This window comes from Oenanthe melanoleuca, chromosome 9, assembly GCF_029582105.1.
Source record: "Oenanthe melanoleuca isolate GR-GAL-2019-014 chromosome 9, OMel1.0, whole genome shotgun sequence".
Classification (NCBI taxonomy): domain Eukaryota; kingdom Metazoa; phylum Chordata; class Aves; order Passeriformes; family Muscicapidae; genus Oenanthe; species Oenanthe melanoleuca.
This window is the reverse complement of record NC_079343.1, coordinates 4,597,161-4,615,832: the sequence shown is the minus strand read 5'-3', so window position 1 is coordinate 4,615,832 and position 18,672 is coordinate 4,597,161. Positions and strand designations below refer to the sequence as shown.

Sequence of the window (18,672 nt, the reverse complement as noted above, 5' to 3'; positions counted from 1 at the left end):
AATAATCCCAGTGGCCAAAAATGCCACTTAGAAGAGGCACTGACCTGTTCAGGTCTCTGCCTCGCTGCTTGTTAACATCACCACGGGGCAGGCAGGGCATTGCCAGCACTCACTGCACAGGAAATGCATTTCAGTGAGGAAAAATAGCCACTGCTGGGATGTCAGATGGCTACAGAAGCATTTCTGGAGTAGGATTATGTTCTGCAGCAGCAGTTTATGGAATAAAACACGCGCTTTCAACTTGAAAAAGAGTTGGTTTAGATTAGATATTAGGGAAAAATTGTTCCCTGTAAGGGTGGGGAGGCCCTGGCACAGGGTTCCCAGAGAAGCTGTGGCTGCCCCTGGATCCCTGGAAGGCCAGGCTGGACAGGGCTTGGAGCAGCCTGGGATAGCAGAAGGTGTCCCTGCCCGTGGCATGGAGTGGAAATGGATGAGCTTTAAGGTCCCTTTCAAACTAGACAATTCTGGGACTCACTGGGATGAGCTGAGCAGGTGCAATGTCTCCTCCTGTCTCCCAACTCCAACCCTTGTGTTTTGGTTTGAAAAGCACTGAAGGATTTGGTATTTTGGTTAAACCACAGCTGTGTGTTTTAAGTCCGGGCGGTCCTCTCTGCAATCCCTACACAGTCCTGGCCCTTTGGGGCTGCCGCTGCTTTACTGGTGCTGCTTGTGACATAAAACAGATACAATGGACGTGTTCGCGACACTAGTGGCTGCACATGTTTTGTGGAGAAACAATGCCAAGCACGGAGGAAACCCCGCCATTTCAGCGACGCTCTGCTGCCCTCCCGTGGGTGCCTATGATATATCCCGCTCTTCCCTCCCCACGTGCTCTGATGCTTTAACACTCAAAAAACACGCAAAAAAAAAAAAAAAATCCCTCGCGATCCCATTTTTAAACTGTTTTTGCGGCCTGCGGAGGGCGAGCGACGTGACCTCACCTGAGGGGGCGGGGCGGGGCCTCACCTGAGGGGAGGGGCGGGGTCTCACTGAGGCGGGGTTTTAGTATGACGTCACGGGGCGTGGTCTAAGCCGAGGGGGCGTGGCCATCGCACGCAGGGCGGTGAGGACTGAGTGGGTGGGGTTGAATGGGGCGTGGCCAATAGGGGCGTGGCCTCGCCTCACGGGCGGCCTCAGGGCAGGGGCGTGGCTTTTTCTTAAGGCGCGCAAACTCGGGGGCGTGGCTAAGGTTGGAGGCGTGGCCTTCCCTTCGGGGGCGGTGCCGTGTGGGGCGTGGCCTCAGGTCAGGGGTGTCCCCCTGAGGGGGCGTGTCCTGCCGGGCGCGCGCGCGCGGCCCCGCGGTCTCGTCACTTCCCGCGCGGACGGCGCTGTCGCCGGGGACGGTCGTGTCCGGTTCGGGCGGCGGCGGCGTGAGCGGCGGGACGGGACGATGAGCGACAGCGGGGAGCAAAACTACGGCGAGCGGGTAATACACAGAGCCCGAGCGCGCTGCGCGGCCGGGCCCCCGCCTTCCCTCCCGTCCCCGCACACCCCTCCATCGCCTTCGGGTGGCGCCGGCGCCCCCGTGTCCCTTTTCACGGGTGGCGGAGGCTCCGCGGGAGCGGAGAGGCGGGTGAGGCGGCGCGGCGGGGTCCATGGCGGAGGGGCCGCTCCCCGCGTGAGGCGCCCGGCGCCATCTTGGGCCGGGACCGCGCGCGCCCGGGAGGGACAAAATGGCGGCCCCGAGCCCTCAGGGGCTCCTCGTCCTCTATCCCACCCCTGCGCCAGGGGAATCCTGTAATTATCCCCTCTCCAGAGCCGCCTTGCAGTCCATTCTCGAGTTGCTCTCTGATTTAGACCGCTTTTCGCTCCCTCTGCTCTGTACAATAATTCTCCTCGGGCCTGGCGTCCAGGTGTCTCGGGCTCTCCTGTAATTTAAACGCGATAATCGGAGGCAACCCCTTCTCTTTGTGAAACCTGCAGAGATATCTGTCAAGGCTCGTAGTTTCGGGAAGATCTCGCTGTCCCGATGAATTTTTTATTAATGTCGAAATAGATGACCTGCTAAGCTTCAAATTTGTGATGCACATCTGTATTTCCTTTTTATTTACTGGATCAGCGTTGTTTGCCTTTGATGTTTTTAATTAGGGTCAGTACTGTGTTTTGGGTTTTTTTTTTTTTTAGCATAATTCAAATATTTTGCTGCAGCATCGGAGGGAGTAGTGGAGGTGATAAGTTCTTAAGTTTGAAACTGGAGGGGGCAAGAAATACTAGAGAGCGAAGTAATTCTAAGCAATGTCTTTCTTAGAATATGGTTTTACGTTATTAGTCCTCGATAAGAAGCTGTAATATCTGAGTGTTTCTACTTCAAGGTAGGTAAGATGAAAAAAAATTGATCTTCATGGGGCTAAAAATGGGAATAAATGGGGGAAGACAGGGATTAAGGAATAGACTCGTACCAGCGCCAGTGTTTTCATTTCATTCACTCTGAATTTTTTAGGGAGGGGGTGTTTTTTTGGGTAGGATGAATTATTTGTGTGTTTCTTTTTTTAAAGATGCTTTAATTGTTGTGCAGGTCGGACTGGAAGCCAGATTAGCCTTAATAAAGTTTAACTTGCATTGTGTTTTCAGTCAGAAAGCATGGAAATAATAAAGCTTCTATAGCAAAGTCTTTTGTTTGAAACACAAAAGTGCAGAACACTGAGGCAGGAATTGTTGTCTGCTGCGTTTTTATATTTAATTTAAAAGGTGTATTAAAGCATTTGTAGGCGTCTTTGCCAGGGCCTAAAATGAGTTATGTCTGAACTTCTGTGGCTTTTAAATAGGTAAGTTGTTTGAAATGGACGTTTATTTGTGAAAGTGAAACCATAGAGCTACACACCTGCTGTTGCAGACTGGAGCAGGGATTAGTTTTCCTTCTGCTCTTGCCAGGGTTATTTATGGGTTTTTTTTTGCTTACTTAAGGCTTATGTTTTACTGAGTCAATGGCTTTTGTGCTTTTCCAAGCTGGAGTCTCTTCAGAGTAGAGTTAAGTGTTTGGATAAATAGTTTGGAATATGATTGCAGCTGTTTTAAACTGCCCCAGGTACAGGCTGCCAACAGGAATTGTGCTCCTGCTCTCTTCCATTGTGGTGTTCCTTCAGTCAGTCAGATCTGGGAATTCAGTCAGCTGGATCTTGTTTTACTCCATTTCCAGCTGCATTGGTTTTCAGGCCTGACTTGATTGAGTCCTCATGGCAGCTTTTGGGATGAAGAAATTCCAGGTGCATTTGCCAGGAATGGGACTTGTTTAAGCAGCAGCACTAATTTGCACTGGATTATGGCATTTTTAAAAAGGGAGGGGGAAGATAAGAAAAAAATCCCCACTTGAATTCTCTTTTACAGCTTATGGTCCATAGTGGGCTGAACTCTAGAAACTTTTTGACTGAATAAACAATAATATTACAAAATGCTTCCAATACTTAAATACTGGGATATACTTGAGATGCTGTTGTTATGCTGCAATGCTATGGTTTTCCAACTTAATTTTCTTTTTATTGAAATTGTCCTCACTGAAGCACATGGGATTCAGGCATGGAGGGCTTGGAAATAGATGAGGTAAAGGCCAAATTAATGAATCCTCCTTGTGAATCAGTTAATTATGATAGCCATGGCTTAGTATGTGGTCAGAAGCTGCTCAATATGCAAATGAGGGTGGGGGGTTTTGTTTGTTTTTAATGTATAAACACACAATTTACAGATTCCTTACAAGGTATTTAATACATGTACTTTCAAGGAGGAGTGATTTTGAATACTAAATGGTGGGAGAAGGAGGTCTGAGGAAGCAGTTTGGGGTTAGAGATGAGCTGAGCACTCAGTGCCACCAAAGGGGTGATCCTGCTCCAGAACACACATTCCCTGTGTTCCTCCCTCAGCAGCTGGCACTGATGGGGCCTCTTGGGAAGTTTATTCATTGCCCAAACCTGTCAGAAGATAATTTGGGTTTTGCTGATGGATTAATTTCCAGCTTGGGGCGCTGGAGGAACCCACAGGGCCAGTGGCAGAGGTGATGGGAGGAAGCTGTGGCCTGGTTTGTCAAAGCACACTGTGTTCTTTTCTCTGTGGAGTTTGGAAACCTGTGGGAAGGGGTGGTGAGACAGTCCCCAGCAGTGACCTCGTGTCCCTCAGGGGAAGAGAGGCAGCTTCCATAATGGAGAGGTTGGGGAATGTGGAGTCAGCACAGGGACACCTTGCATAAAGAGGCTGCAGATCTGATAATGTCACGTGAGGTTGCACCTTTCCTTAGGAAAACAAGTGGAATACATAACTTCATACAAATATATGATTATAAAACCTTAATATTTTTATTTCTCTGTATCTTACATTACTGGCTGAAATACTGTAACTTCCATTCCTGTGGGGAAAACGTGAATCTCAGAAGTGCAAAGAACTGTGGCCTGCTTTCCAGCTGCTTCTGTCCATGGAAACCTTTCCTACCTCTGCCCCCCCAAATAATCCTGCTTTGGGACATTCCCTGCTCAGAGTACATGGCTGTAATGCTCTTTGTGAGTGTTCTTACAGCTGTTAAAATCATCCTGGCACTTGGTTTGAATGTGCTCAAGGTCTGCAAAGAACCATTTGGAATCCACAAGCCTGGATTTCAGGGCTTCCACGTGAATTCCAGAAGTGCCTGATGAAGGGGAAGAACTGTTGATAACTATTCAAGGGATCTGGGGAGGGAGGTTAAGATTACACTTGGCTAACTTAAGGTTAGAGGGGGAAAATGATCATTGTTTAGTGAATACCAGTCTGGATCTGCTGACCAGCAGTGCTGGAATACAGGCAGGGTAAAGAAGGTTGTTCTCTCTTCCCTATGTCATGCCAGGACCACACTTAGGCATTTTTCCTTAACTTAAAATTCTGTGACTTAAAATTCACAGAGTGAAAGAACAAAGAGTGGGAAAATTAAAATACAAAGAAAACAAAACCAGATGGGAGAAGTAAGTTGTGGGAGTGGCTGATGTGAACCCTCAAGGGTGTAAAATAAATTTGCAGTACTGCAGGCACAGGTTCTTGGAATTTTGGATAGAGAAGATTTCCTGGGGCTTGGGGTGGAAAAGGGGCAACTTGGTATTTTGGGGGTTAGAATTCCTTTAAGGCTGGAATAAAGAAGTGCCATAATCCTGTGAAGTGTGGTGGATTGAAGGATGATCTGGGGGGGAAAAAAAAAAAAAGATATTTTAAGACTGGGAAATGTGAAATGCAGAGGAGGAGAATGAAAATGGGCCAGCTGTTTAGTTTTGATTTAGGTAGGTAATTGTCTTCAGGACTTTTTCTTCCCAAGCTTCTCCTCAGCTCCTCAGTGTCCAGATTCCACATCAACCTTAACAAACTACAGCAAAGATTGTCTTAAAAATGTACCAAATCTATGAAGACTTACCTGTTCTCTACTCATTTCTTCAAAGCTTTTTGACTTCTAAAAGCTCTGAAAAAGGGTTTGGGATGTATTTGTGGGCATAATCCTGCCAACTGCTTCCCTCTGATCCTGCATTTCTCCTTTCCTTTCTTGTCTCAGACCACCTACATTTGGTCACAGCTCCTTCTGTTTAGCCCAGATTATCTTTTGTGAATTTAAGTATTTTTCCTCAGGTGAAAATTTGTGGTTTAGTCCTCATTCAATCTTGCTTTATCTGACTTTGTAAAAGAGCTAAAACTTCTTAAGCAAAATTAATACATTAACTCAGAACTCATCTCTGTGGAGTGTTTTCTTTGGAAGGTAGTAATGGATTTAGGTTAAGTTAGTTAATTGTAACTTAAATTACTCTGTAATATTCCCCCTGCCCTTTGAAGTGTTAGGACATGGGAAAACTAGTTTACAACCAAATCTTAAACATCTGTATGAAGAATACTTGGCCAACTTCGTGCTATTTCTGTTGATCTTGGGTTTAATTGCAAATTTGCTTTATCCTGTACCTCTTGTTTCTTTCCCCTGTATGGTAGGAAACTGTAAACAGGTAACATTTGGTTGAAGTTGTGGGGAAGTGGTTTAAGCATGATTAAATTTCAGGTTGGGAAATTAATTTCTGAATGCTTAGTACAGGATTCCCATTAAGTTAGTGTTCAGGTTTAAGAGATGTTAGAAAGATAAAGTGGGATTTTTTGAGAAAAATCTGGTATCCAGTGTCCTTAGTGAGCTTTCTTCATCAGAATTTACACTAAGTTTAGGTTTGTTTTTAAGAGGAAGTATAATTATGCTGAATTTTGAATTTTCTCTAATATCTTTAGATGAAGAATACTTTCTTCTAGTGTATTCAGCTGTTTTAAGCATATGACTGAAGCCAAGCATTACACTGATTTAAAAATAAAAACATTTAAGTTGGAACTGCTAATTAGGTCATGTCACTGCCAGAGGAGATTGCCAGTAAATAGCAGAGCAGGTGGGGTATTACTCCAGAGCAGTTCTGGTCAGTGGGAAATTCAGATTTCTGTGGAAACATGATGCCTGCACATGTAATCCCACTTGTGCAAGCAGCTGGGGGTGTGTGCTTCTAAACCTTCACACCAGGACTGCCAATCTGCAGGAGGGGCCCAAAATTCCAATCACTGGGTTTCGTGGAAGGACCAGCTGTGCTTTCTGCATTCAAAAGCACATCTGTCAGTGGCAGCAGGACCTCACTGGAGTCACTCCTTGGTGATTTTGTCTCAGTGTGTGGCTGGTAGTGCAAATTATTTTGAGTTCCCTGATGCTGCAATTCCTTAGTAGGTACTCAGTTGATCCAATTGCACTTGCTATTAAATACAGGAATAAATAGCAAATTTAGCTGCTTAGGGCTAAGTTAAACTGAGTTGACTGAATCTGTTGATAAAATTATAGGGCTTTGGTAGATTCAATTCTTGAACTGCATTTATAGTAAAAAGTCCACAACACTTTTTTTTTCTAGTTTCAGTTTTGGCACTAGATTTTATCCTGGAGTTCTTAAATATTCTTCATCCTGTTCTTTTTCTATTAAGGTTAATGTTGAAGAAGGAAAATGCGGAAGTCGCCATTTGACAAGTTTTATAAATGAGAATTATTTGAAGCTCAGGAATAAGTGAAGCTGAAATTTGAAAAAAAAGAAAGTGAATGCATGCTAATTATCAGACCAGAAGTCCCACTTGTAGAATATTGAGCAATTTGTGTGAAGTGGGGAAGATGAAAGAAGTCAGAATTTGAAACGGAAGAATGAAGAAAAGGAATAAAAATGAAGTTAAGATAAGAAGTAATCTGGAATCTGAAAGCACTACGCTAAGTAATTACTAGTCTGTTTATGTGTCCCTGTATATTTTGCTAAACATGCATGCATTATCTGTTTAATAGCAAAAGTACATGCAGGGTAAAGAAGTGTCTACCAGGGAAAAAAAAAAACTCCTTAAAAAATCTAGGCAGTGCTAATGCCGACTGCCCGGACACATAGCTATGAATATTTACCATTTATTTCACTGGAGCTTGTTTACAGCCCCTAGGTGAACAAGGAATTGTGTACAAATTAGGCTTTCAATATCTGCGTGCAGGAATCCCGTTCTGCTTCCAGAAGCGGAAGTGCTCATGGGTCTGGCAAGTCGGGGAGGCACACCCCTGCAAGATCTCGCTCTAAGGAGGATTCCAGGCGCTCCAGGTCAAAATCTAGATCCAGGTCTGAATCCAGGTGAGTTTGCTTCTTTTACCTCTTCCTCCTCCTCACAAGTCAGATGTGGCCCAGCTTAGCCAGCGCTGTTCCCAGAGTTAGTGGATTTTTTGTGGATGTGGAATACAAAGGGATGTGTGTGGTTTCAGGATTGGGAAAGCCCAATTATAGAAATTGAGATTTTTTTGCTGCTTCTTCCAACAGTTAAATCAGCTGTGTAAGTTTGTATCCTTGCTGATACACTTTGGAAGTGCCTGCCTTTTATCTCGTGGAATATTGACTTGTGTCTGAGCATGGCATACTAGGAACTCTAGGTCTTAGTTTTTCTGTGCATTAACACAGTTTGGTGCATCAGCAAATTTCCCACTTTAAGCCACATTCGTGTATTATGCTTCTTCATTGGAAGCAGTGATGTTCCTGGAGTAGTGAAAAGAAGCAGTAGAGATAAATGTGAATTTCACAGTCTGACATTTTGAATCCATTGATTTAAGTAGAAAATTGGCAGGGTAGGAAGCTTTGAATATTAGCTCTGCAAGCCCTCCAGAAAAGCTGTGGAGAGCTTGCTTATTGTATTTGTTAGGTGGCAGCACACACATCCACGTGCCTATTGCACTGTATTCCCTCTCCTGATACTCACCTGCCAAACAAGCTGTGTGCAGGCTCAGAATTCCTCTTAGAGGAGTAGATAGTTGACTGCTGACTACAGAAATTAATGTGTTGATCATTTCTCTACTAATTTGTAGGCATTCAGGCTAAAAAAAGTGAGGTTTCAGCAGTATGGTTTTCAGGTGAGCTGTTCACAGCACACTTTTTATGTGAACAAGCAATGAATTGCCAAAGCCTGGGGGCAGGCTGGAGGAAGATGCTCTGCTGTCAGCAATCACCCACAGTTGGAAACACTATCAAATAGTGTGTTAAATCTTGCAAGATGAAACAGAAAGGCTTTTGTGAGAAGGTAGTTGGGATGCTTTGACAGCAGAAGAATGAGGTTTTTTGTTTAATTCAGACTCAGTCACAAGTGTCATATCATGCACCTGGCAGTCCTTGTAGTGTAAGAAGAAATGTGTCAAATAAAATAATTAATTAAATACTTTTTAGAGTAGTACCGTCACTGAGTGTGGAATTGGAGTGACCTGTGGGAGTGCCAGCAGTGAGAGATGTGAGCAGTGAGGGGCAGCTCAGGAAGGACCCAACCCTGGATCTTGCTCAGAACACTCAGCTCTGGGCTCAGACCCTGCTGTCTTTATCAGGGCTTTATCCAATTGGGGTTTGAAAACCTCGAGAGAGGGAGGCTGCAAAACACCTTTGGGGAGCCTTTTAACATTAAAACAACAAAGTCAGGACACCCTCCCAGCATGTTCTCCTTAATCCATATGACTCCAGGGATTCCATACTCCTTGAAACATTTCCCACTATCAGAATAACCACAATGCTGAGTAAAAATCGTACACAATTCTGAAGAAGCAAGATAAGATGTAGAATTTATGAGAGACCTGGCAAATCTTACTTTTGCAATAAACAGTGTTTAGATAATACCCTGTTAACTGGCTTCCTATTTCTGATGACCAAAAAGTAGAAGTTTATAACTAGCTTGGCTTCCTGAGCATTTAACAGCTGTCTTGAAGATGCCTATAGCTGGAAAGAGTGGAATGACATGCCAGAGGTAGTGTTGATTAGTAGATTTGGACAGAATTGTGTCGAGGCACATATTTAGAAACAGCATACTTTAATCTCTGTTCAGTGCTGTCACACGTTGGGATGTGGTCACGTGCAGATCATTGAACTCTGGCTTCCCCCAGAGAAATAACCCTGTGATAACTTCTGTATTTCTTGGTAGTTTCTGTTGCAAATGTATTTTTGAGTTACCAGCTTTATAAATTAAACTTTGATTTGGGAACCAACCTGTGTCCTGGTGTTTTTATCAGTTGGGGTGTGGATATACTTGATTTTAAAATCTACTTTTATTCAAGTTTGTAGCTCCTGTCTTTGGCTGATACCATTCCGGTATCTGAAATATCAGTTCTGTGTTTGCCTTAATTTTTTTTCCCCCTATATCATTGGCTGAAATGTGACTGTGTGCATGTGTGGAGCTTCTTTTTTTGTTATTGGTATTATAATTTCTCTCTTTTTTTTTTTTTCCTGTTTTCCCAGCTTCGGGGAAGTTCTCTCTCTCTCTTATTTTTTTTATTTTTTTTTATTTTGTTGCCAAAAATAGTGTTTTCTTTATAAATACATAGTGACAAGTGCTGTAATGGTACATGTTGAATTAATTTCTCCTGCACATGAATATTCATTCTAAGTTGAGCTTCCCAGGCTCATTCCTGATGAGGTTGGAGGTGTTTCTGGGAAGATATCTTGAACAATTTGGCTGTGACCCTTGGTGAGAAATCCTGGAAGAAGCTGTTAAATGCTCAGGAGTAAAAGCAGTTCAGAGCTTCCCTCATGCTAGTGGGGTAGTGCTGCTGTGGAATTAGAGGAAGGGGGCATTTAAGACCTGAAAGAGCCTGAAAATCAGTTTGTAACTCAGATCCATGATCCATTGACTGTTACACTGTTTATTGCTCTTCTTAGCCTTGCAGGGGCTTTTCTTTGGAGTGGTGTAGAATGCAGGTTATTCATTGCAGCCATCAGCAGACCAAGATCAGGTGTAGCCCCTGAGAGTGCCCTGCTTCTTCTCTAGGATCAGCTGTGTTGGGAAGGCTGAGGCTTTATGAGAAGGAATTGAAGAGTTTCAGTCAGACCTTCATGTCCACAAAGCTCACGATGTAAGAAAATATTTCTGAAGAAAAAGAATTAGGGAGCAGTTGCACCTTCGCATAAATGCACTTAAGAGTGTGAACATGTAAATATTCATGAGCAAGCAGTGCTAAACAAGCCAGCTCAGGTTTGATTTTTTCAGATTGTGTTCAGCTGTTTCAGGGGCATTTGCTTCTCTGTGTCACCCAAGGCAGCTCTAAGAGAGTGCCCCCCTCAGTGATGCATGCTTTGTGTTAAAGCATATTTACTGTTCCCTTTTGTCTGATACATGTGAAAAGAAAGCAACCCCACTTGTTTGTACCTAAACACTGAATATTCTAAGCACTAGCGTGTCACACCCAGGTAGCTTTGTTGAAGGAAGAGCAAGTGCAAGTTCCTGGACTGCAGAAACAATGCCCTGAGAGAATCTGCAGTAATCTGATAGCAAAGATTTAGCACACAGTCCTTGAGAGTAGTGAGCAAATGGATTATAGCCGAGGTGTGTGGTACTGCAGGATTTTGGAAAACAATTACTTAAGCTTTTTGTGACTACCTGATAGGTTTTTGAAATGTTAAACACCCCAACAAGCCCAACACTGTACCTTTGTGTACATTGTTTCCCTCAGGTCTAGATCGAGGAGGAGTTCCCGCAGGCACTACACCAGGTCCCGCTCCCGTTCCCGCTCGCACAGGAGATCCAGAAGCAGGTCGTACAGTCGGGACTACCGGCGGCGGCACAGTCACAGCCATTCCCCCATGTCTACTCGGAGACGGCACATTGGGAACAGGGTACGTGTGTCAGTCCTGGGACCAGCCTCTGCTCTGAGAAACGCAGAGGGGTTTTGCGAAAGGCTGGTGTTCCTGGAGGTTTCATATCTGCGTCCCTCCCTTTAGGCAAATCCCGATCCAAACTGTTGTCTGGGAGTGTTTGGGCTGAGTCTGTACACCACAGAACGAGACCTGCGGGAGGTTTTCTCCAAGTACGGCCCCATTGCCGACGTGTCCATCGTGTACGATCAGCAGTCGCGGCGCTCCCGCGGCTTCGCCTTCGTCTACTTCGAGAACGTCGAGGATGCCAAGGAAGTAGGTTGGGTGCACAGTGTGGGCTGTCTTCTCTGAGCCCCTGGGGTGTATGTTCTTCACAGGGGAAACTCATAGCCTGAAATATATTTGGAATTCTCATAATTGTGGAATTCGGGCTTAAAAGTGCTGCAGAGTGAATTGGGAATTCTGTAGTCACTCAGTCCTTGTAGAGCTGCCCTTTATGGGCTGGAACATGGTTTATATTCTGCATAAACTCCACTCCAGAATGTCTCCAGTCTTTTCCACATCTGGCATGAGGGCTTCCATGTTGGGTTGGAGCTTGAGGTGTAGGTCCTGCTACTTGACAGACAAAACCCCAAAATGCAATTGGTTTTGGCTTTTTACTTTTTATTTATGACTGATACTGTATTCAAGATTATGGTAATTCAGAGGATACATTTGAATACCTTAGTTGTGGTGTTTCAACTTGTAAATGTTTTATGTTGTGTGGTGGAGTAGTTACATCTCCCTACATCAGCATATTCAGAGATTGCTCTTAATCATGTCCGAGGTACTGAAACAGTTTCTCAGTGATGTTCCTGTCAGGATTTTTATTGCCACAGAAGTTACAGTTTCAGTGGTTACTGGCACTTAAGTCCAGCTGCCGTGGAGTGTCTTACACAGTACATTCACTGTAAGGTGTGACACTCAGACCTGCCTCCAAACAGAGCCATTTTTTAGGACATTTTAACACTCAGAGCAGTGGTTAGAAATTTGTGTTGTTGCTAAAGTTCATACCTACAGCTAATGCTCTTCTGTCAATCCTTAGGCAAAGGAACGTGCCAATGGAATGGAGCTGGATGGAAGAAGGATCCGGGTAGACTTCTCCATAACAAAAAGACCTCACACACCTACCCCTGGAATCTATATGGGAAGACCCACTTAGTAAGTTTTATCTGTGGTTTTTCCCCCCAGACCAGTACAGGGTGGTATTCACTGTTCTGTAAAATCTCCTGTTTCTCCTCTGAAACCTCTGATTCTGAGTGGTTTTCCTGGTTTCTTGGGCTCACACATAAATGCACAAGTTGTGTTCCTTATTTATGGCTGCTGTGCTGTACACTGAAAACACTAGATATGAGCATCAGTAGTAATGCATGCGTGAACAGGAAGATATTTTGGCAATTTCTAAATTAAATCATTTTCCTATGTGCCTTCAAATATTCATGACCTTTGCAAGCTCAGGTTTTCAAGAGTGAAAGAACAAATAATGGTCAAGGAGCTGCTCAGTGGCTCAGTTAACATTTGGGATTAGCAGCTTGCTGTGTTCACACACTGCACTTTTGACTTCCAGTTGCCAACAGTGTAAATTCTTTTCCTAAGTCATTCCCCAGTTCATTTCCTAAGACTTTGAGCTTACTGGTGGTTATAGCGATGTTGTGTTGAGACTTACAGGTTTCTGATTGTTTAGTCAGAAAGTTGCTTAAACAGGAGCTTTTTCAGAATTAAAAGTGCATGAAGACTTGCCTCAGAATGAAGTTTCTCCAAAAGGCTGAGGAAAATAACTGAAAGTTCAAGCATTTAAAGAGCAGTTATTTAAGTAGCTCTGTTCCACCTGCACTGGTGGGAAAACAGGAGTGCTCTTAGTCTTCCAACTGTAAGGATGGGAAGTAATAATATAATCTACTTAAAATAGTGTGAATTTACCAGGCTGCAGACAAAGTCAGTGTTTTGTATCTTAGCAAATGGAATTTCCTTCACTCCTTGCAGTGGCAGCTCACGGCGACGAGATTACTATGACAGAGGCTACGACAGAGGCTATGATGACCGTGACTATTACAGCAGATCATACAGGTGAGCATATTTGGAATATCTTGCTGCTTTCTAAACTGCTTTCTCATCTGCCTATGCAAGCATCAGGCAGTTCATCCTACATAACTATTCCAGAATGTTTTTGCACTTGCTGTCATTCTGGAATCTTCACCAAAATGACTGCGCAGTACAAATCAAATTGGTTGGATTGAGAAATACTTGATGGTGTTTAACCTGTGGCCAGGCTTAGTCCAGAAGGTTTTCTGAATCTGCACTGTTTTGAAAAACAAAGTGTGTTCTTTGTATTTTCGTTTTGGAATCTTTAGTTGGTTCATCTGTTAGCACTGAAATGGTGCAGATTAATATTTGAGTTGGTATTAGAGTGTCAACTTAAATTTTGAGCACAGTGTAGTAGATAAAAAGTGAGACATTTCAGTGGTCCCCAGCATCTCCTGCTGATCATTATGGCACCTCAAATATTGTCAAAAATAAGGAATTGGGGGTTGGAACATGATGTGTTGTGTATTGGACATCTGCATTAAAAGGTTTTTTTAATACCCCTTGTCAGGTTGGATGTGTCTGTAGTCATGATTGGGGTGCAGTTGGTTTTGGTGATAGAGAAATTTGTTTTCAGCATTTTCCAGCAAAATCCTTGTCCCCTGCAAAATCCTCACTATTTCTGGGACACCTAAGTTGAACACAAAGATAAGAGTTAATTTCTTCTGTCTGCACTACCAAACATTCCTGCACTTGCAGAAGTCTTAAGTGCTTAAGTGTTGCCTTTTCATTCTGGCAGGGTTTGTGGACGTTACCAGAAGTTATTAGATCAGGGGAAAGCCAGTGAGAGTGCCCTGCTCCAGTGGGAGCTGTCCCTGCCTGTGACAGGGGTGTTTTAGGTCCCATCCAATCCAAACCATTCTGGGATTCTGTGAATAAATATGGAGCCACAAATGACTCGTTTGGCTTCTTGAAAAATGGCATGGTCTGCGACTTCCCCCCACTGCAGATGTGGGTTGCTTGAGGGAGAGAGAAGTGTTACAATGTTGTGAGCGCTTCCCTGAGGAAGGAAAAGTTGGAATTGTTCAAGATGCAGTGGAGCATTGCATACCCCACCCTAAAAATTCCATTGGTAACAATTCCTTTATTCCCTACCCTCTGTGAAAATGAGGCCTTAAGGGAAATTCAGTGTCAGATGGGAATTGTCCTCTTAAAACTTCAGTTTCTCCTTGTTGTTGTGGGAGGCTTAATTTTGCCTGAAAAATTGTGTCTGTAAATAAGGGAATAACCTTTTAAAAAACCAATCCCAGGAAACAACTAGGGAAGATTTTAAACTTCATTTGGTTTCCTGGTAAAGCTTTGCTGATCTGAAACTGAGGAGGTTCCAGTCCACCCACTCAATATTAATGCTATAAAGTGTTGTTTCTGTTTATAAGAAGTTACATCACAGTTCTTGTTTAAATGTGACTCTAAAGTGTTAAAATGTCAGGATGGGAGGGTTTTCCTTGCTTCCACCTTGGAATCGGTATTTTTCCTCAGGATAGTGAGTCAATCTTGCTACTTGAAGATAATAAATAAAAGGGTTTTTCTTGAGCAAATAAGTGTTTAAGAATCAATGTTGAATTAAGTAATTCAGCATCATCCAGTGTAGAAACTAATGTTGTCTTATCTGTACATCATTCTCTTACTCTGATGATGGGAGGGTTTTGCACAGTGAACTGTTTGTTTATTTTTTTAATTCCTAAAAGTCATTCTGCTTTTGTTTTCACAGAGGAGGAGGTGGTGGCGGCGGAGGAGGCTGGAGAGCTGTTCAGGACAGGGATCAGTTTTACAGGTGTGTACTGGATTAGTGGAACTAGGCAAGGAAACACTTGGGAGTGCCTGGATTGGAGGGGTTTGGGGGTGCCTGGCTGTAGCACTGACTGCAAGTCAAGGAAATCTTCACCTTGGACAAGTAATTCAGATTGAAAGTGAAGGTGGATTTGGCTTACTCTACTTATGTGGGATGCTCCTGGCTTCAGACTAAATTCACATGAAAGCAGATTGTGAGTGCAAGAGCTTGTATTTGTTGTGTTAGTCAAAAATAATACTGCTAACAAAACCTGGTAACAAAAAAGAGAATTCAGATCTTTGCTTTGTTACCCAGTGGAAGTGTTGATCAGGTTTCCCATGCTTGTTAGCTTTCCCAAGTGCATTCCTGAGGCCAGGATGGGGTTAGAGCTACCCCCATAAAGCTGCTGCCTCTCACCTGTTCAGGTTTTAACAAAGGGATTGTTTGTGTCCCCCTGTCACAGGAGGAGGTCACCATCCCCATACTACAGCCGAGGGGGCTACAGGTCCCGGTCCAGGTCTCGGTCCTACTCACCTCGTAAGTACTCAGGGACTCCTGGGAGGGGTTGGGTTGGGAGGGACCTTAAAGCTGATCCCATGCCACCCCTGCCATGGGCAGGGACACCTTCCATAGACCAGGTTGCTCCAAGCCCCATCTAGTCTGGCCTTAACTTGGCCTGGCCCAGTTACAGAGTTCACCTCTCAAAAGTAAATTTCCCATTCCTTGAACCTCTTCTGAGCTTCTGTGTCCACTAAGATTGACACAGGTGTGGATATTTTATTGAGCCACAGTTCTTTTAATGCTTTGTTGAGCAACTGGCAACCTTGAGGACAGGGCAAATACTTAGGAAAACCAAGTGAGATAACAGCCCTTGTTTTGAGTCTGAGATCCTGTTTCTTCCTCCAGAACTCTGTTAAACTGGAGTTTGGCAGTTTGGTTATCTCTAGGACATCAGGCTCAGATCTGATGGAGAGGCAGTGGATTTAGCCAGAAGTCTCTCAATCCTTGAAGTCTGACTGTTGGGTTTTTGTCTTTCAGGTCGCTATTAAAGCATGACACATAGAGGAATTTCTAGCTACAGCCTTTGAGTTGAAATTGCAAGTTTGTGGACAATATTTTTTTATTGTCTCTTCTGTTTAACCAAGTGACAGTGCCTAGTGAATTAGGTGACTTTTACACCTTTTATGAAGACAACTTCTGTGGTGTTCAATGCTGTTTCATTCTGCATATTTGTGTAGTTTGGTGCTTCGTTTCCAGTTGTGTTTTGAAAGGAGTATGTTTTGCATGTATTTTTTTAGTCTCCATTTTGACTCTGAAAGGTTTCTATTGTAAAGACAAAAACTGTTGAGTTAGTTTTTTTTTCTACTGATTCCAAGTTATTCCCAAGATCCAAACCTGTGTAAAATGCTCTCCGAAAGCAAGAAGAAAAAATAAAATAAAAAGACGTTTGTTTTTTTTCTTTTCCTTCTTATTTTTGCCAAGGAAACAAAAGTGTGGAGGTAATCCCAGGGCAAGTGCCATCCATTCCTCCCAGGAAGAACCAGTTCTTTTGGTGTCCCATAAGTAAATTTCACCTGAGGTGCTTCTTAAGTCCATTTCTCACTTGTGAAACCAGCAGTGAATCCCTCATTTGTCTGTTCAGCTGTCGTCTCTTGTATTTAAAAGATTTTGGGCCAACACTTCATGGTGTATCTGTCATACCACGTAGTGAATTTGTGCGCTTGGATTTGTGAGCCAGTTATTTTTTAATCTTGTGTTGGAGGAGCTTTCCACATCAGTTTGTGGTGAGAATGTGGGGTTTTGTGGAAATAATGGAAATATCTAGACTCAAAACTCATGATTTCTGTGGATGTAGGGAACAAAGTTTGAGGGATGGTGTGCCATCATGCAGAGGAAGAGACTGAGGGAACAGGCCCTGCCTGCTTCAGCTGCCTAGAGAGGAGGTGGCCAACAGCAGCACACCAGGTGTCTTAGGGATTTACAAATTACCCAGGTATTTTTTTTAAACTTCCCTGTTTCTAACTGGCCAGAAGGGACAACAGGACCATGGCAGTTATTCTAAATTGTCTGAGCAGTAACAGCCCCTTCGGGGCTGAGTTGGCTGTTCCTGGTGACACATTTTTTGGAATGTGTCACATGACTCCTGGGCTGAGTGTCCCAAATCACTGTGCCAGGTCTCTGCTTGGTGTGAGCATTGCAAGGCCACAGTGCATCATGGAATCATTTAGCTTGGAAAAGATGGTCTCCAACCATTCCCAGCACTGCCAAGGCTACCACTCACCCGTGTCCCCAAGAGCCACATCCACAGGGCTTTTAAATCCCTGCAGGGATGGGGACTCCATCCCCTCCCCCAGCTCCTTCCAGTGCCTGGCCATGGAGAAAAACCCCATCTGATGTCCAGCCTCAACCTCCCCTGGCACAGCATGAGGCTGTTCCCTCTCCTCCTGTCCCTGTTCCTGGGAGCAGAGCCCGACCCCCCTGGACTGTCCCCTTCTGTCAGGGAGTTGTGCAGAGCCACAACTGAGCCTCCTTTTCCTCCAGGCTGAGCCCCTTTCCCAGCTCCCTCAGCCTCTCCTGGTGCTCCAGCCCCTTCTGTTTCCTTCCCTGGCTGTACTCCAGCCCCTCAATGTCCTTGTGAGGACCAGGGGTGCTGGTAATGCTCAGATCCAGATGAAAATTCCACTGAGGGTGCCAAGGAACTGAGTGCTGTCTGTGAGGAGCAGCTTGCTGAGGTGCACCCCACAATCCACATTAAAGCTGTTCCTGGGTTGGGGGAAGCAGCTGCTGTGGGGAGAGCCTGTTGTCCAGCATTTCCTGCTGCTGAATAATTCCAGGGGCTCTCACTCCAGGAGCAGCCCAGGCTCTGATGCTGCCAGGGTGTATTGTTGCCCTGTGGCACGGCTGACAGGCAGTTGTGGGGTGTGAGCTGCTGGAACCCACAGCTGGCTGACCTGGTGCTCTGCCAGCAGTGAGGCAGGAATTATCCATGGGAGGGGAGAGCCTACCCTGACGCTCGTGGATCCCACCAGGGCAGTGAGGAATCCTCTGCTGGAGCAGCATCTGGCTGGATGTGGCAGGCTCTGCCCTTTCCCGACCTGCTTTCCCGTCAGCAGAGGGCAAATAAAAACCTGGAGGGGAAAGAGGAAACCAGGAGCTGTTTGTGCTGCTGTCCTCTCCCCGCATGTGCAGGTGGAATTTCCTCTCCCTGTGCAGGAGATGCTCCTGTCCCTGTGGCCTCTCCTGGCATTCCCTAGGCACGAGGAGGGGTCCTGGAGGGATTGTGGAGCTTGAGGGAGCTGTGCAGTACTGCAGTACTTGTCCCTTGCACAAGTAGTGCAATAGCACTCTGCTCCTCATGGAATTCCACGAGCTCCTAAAAATCCCATTTTTTTCTCCAGCAGGTTGATCACACACAATGCAGGTGCTCCCATCCCAATGGAGCTGCTTTGGATCCTTTCATTTTCCTGCCTGGATAGAAAGTGTACAGCTCACCAGGACCCTCCTTAGTGCCCATCTCTGGCACCTGGCCTTTGCTCCACACCGTGTTCCCACTGATCCATACCTTTGACATCAGCTTGGGACAGTCAGCAAAACTTGGAGCTTGTTGGGAAGGAGCTACTGCTGCCTGTCCACCATTCCCATCATTAATGTCTCACTCATGCTCAGCCCCAGTGCAGGTGTAATTAACACAGA

General features: G+C 44.7%; 1 protein-coding gene across 2 annotated transcripts; it reads left to right on the top strand.

Moving 5' to 3' along the window:
• Window positions 1-1,186: 1,186 nt before the first annotated feature.
• Window positions 1,187-16,434, top strand: TRA2B (transformer 2 beta homolog). 2 transcript variants are annotated; one of them, XM_056498536.1, is made up of 9 exons: window positions 1,187-1,426; window positions 7,471-7,604; window positions 10,946-11,108; window positions 11,214-11,402; window positions 12,172-12,287; window positions 13,110-13,193; window positions 14,920-14,982; window positions 15,443-15,516; window positions 16,018-16,434. In XM_056498536.1, exons 1-9 carry the CDS (start codon window positions 1,391-1,393, stop codon window positions 16,026-16,028), a joined length of 870 nt encoding a protein of 289 aa, XP_056354511.1. In that variant the 5' UTR covers window positions 1,187-1,390; the 3' UTR covers window positions 16,029-16,434. The 2 variants fall into 2 exon arrangements, with proteins under 2 accessions (XP_056354511.1, XP_056354512.1); XM_056498537.1 differs by lacking the exon at window positions 7,471-7,604 and having other exon boundaries at window positions 1,352-1,426.
• Window positions 16,435-18,672: the final 2,238 nt, after the last annotated feature.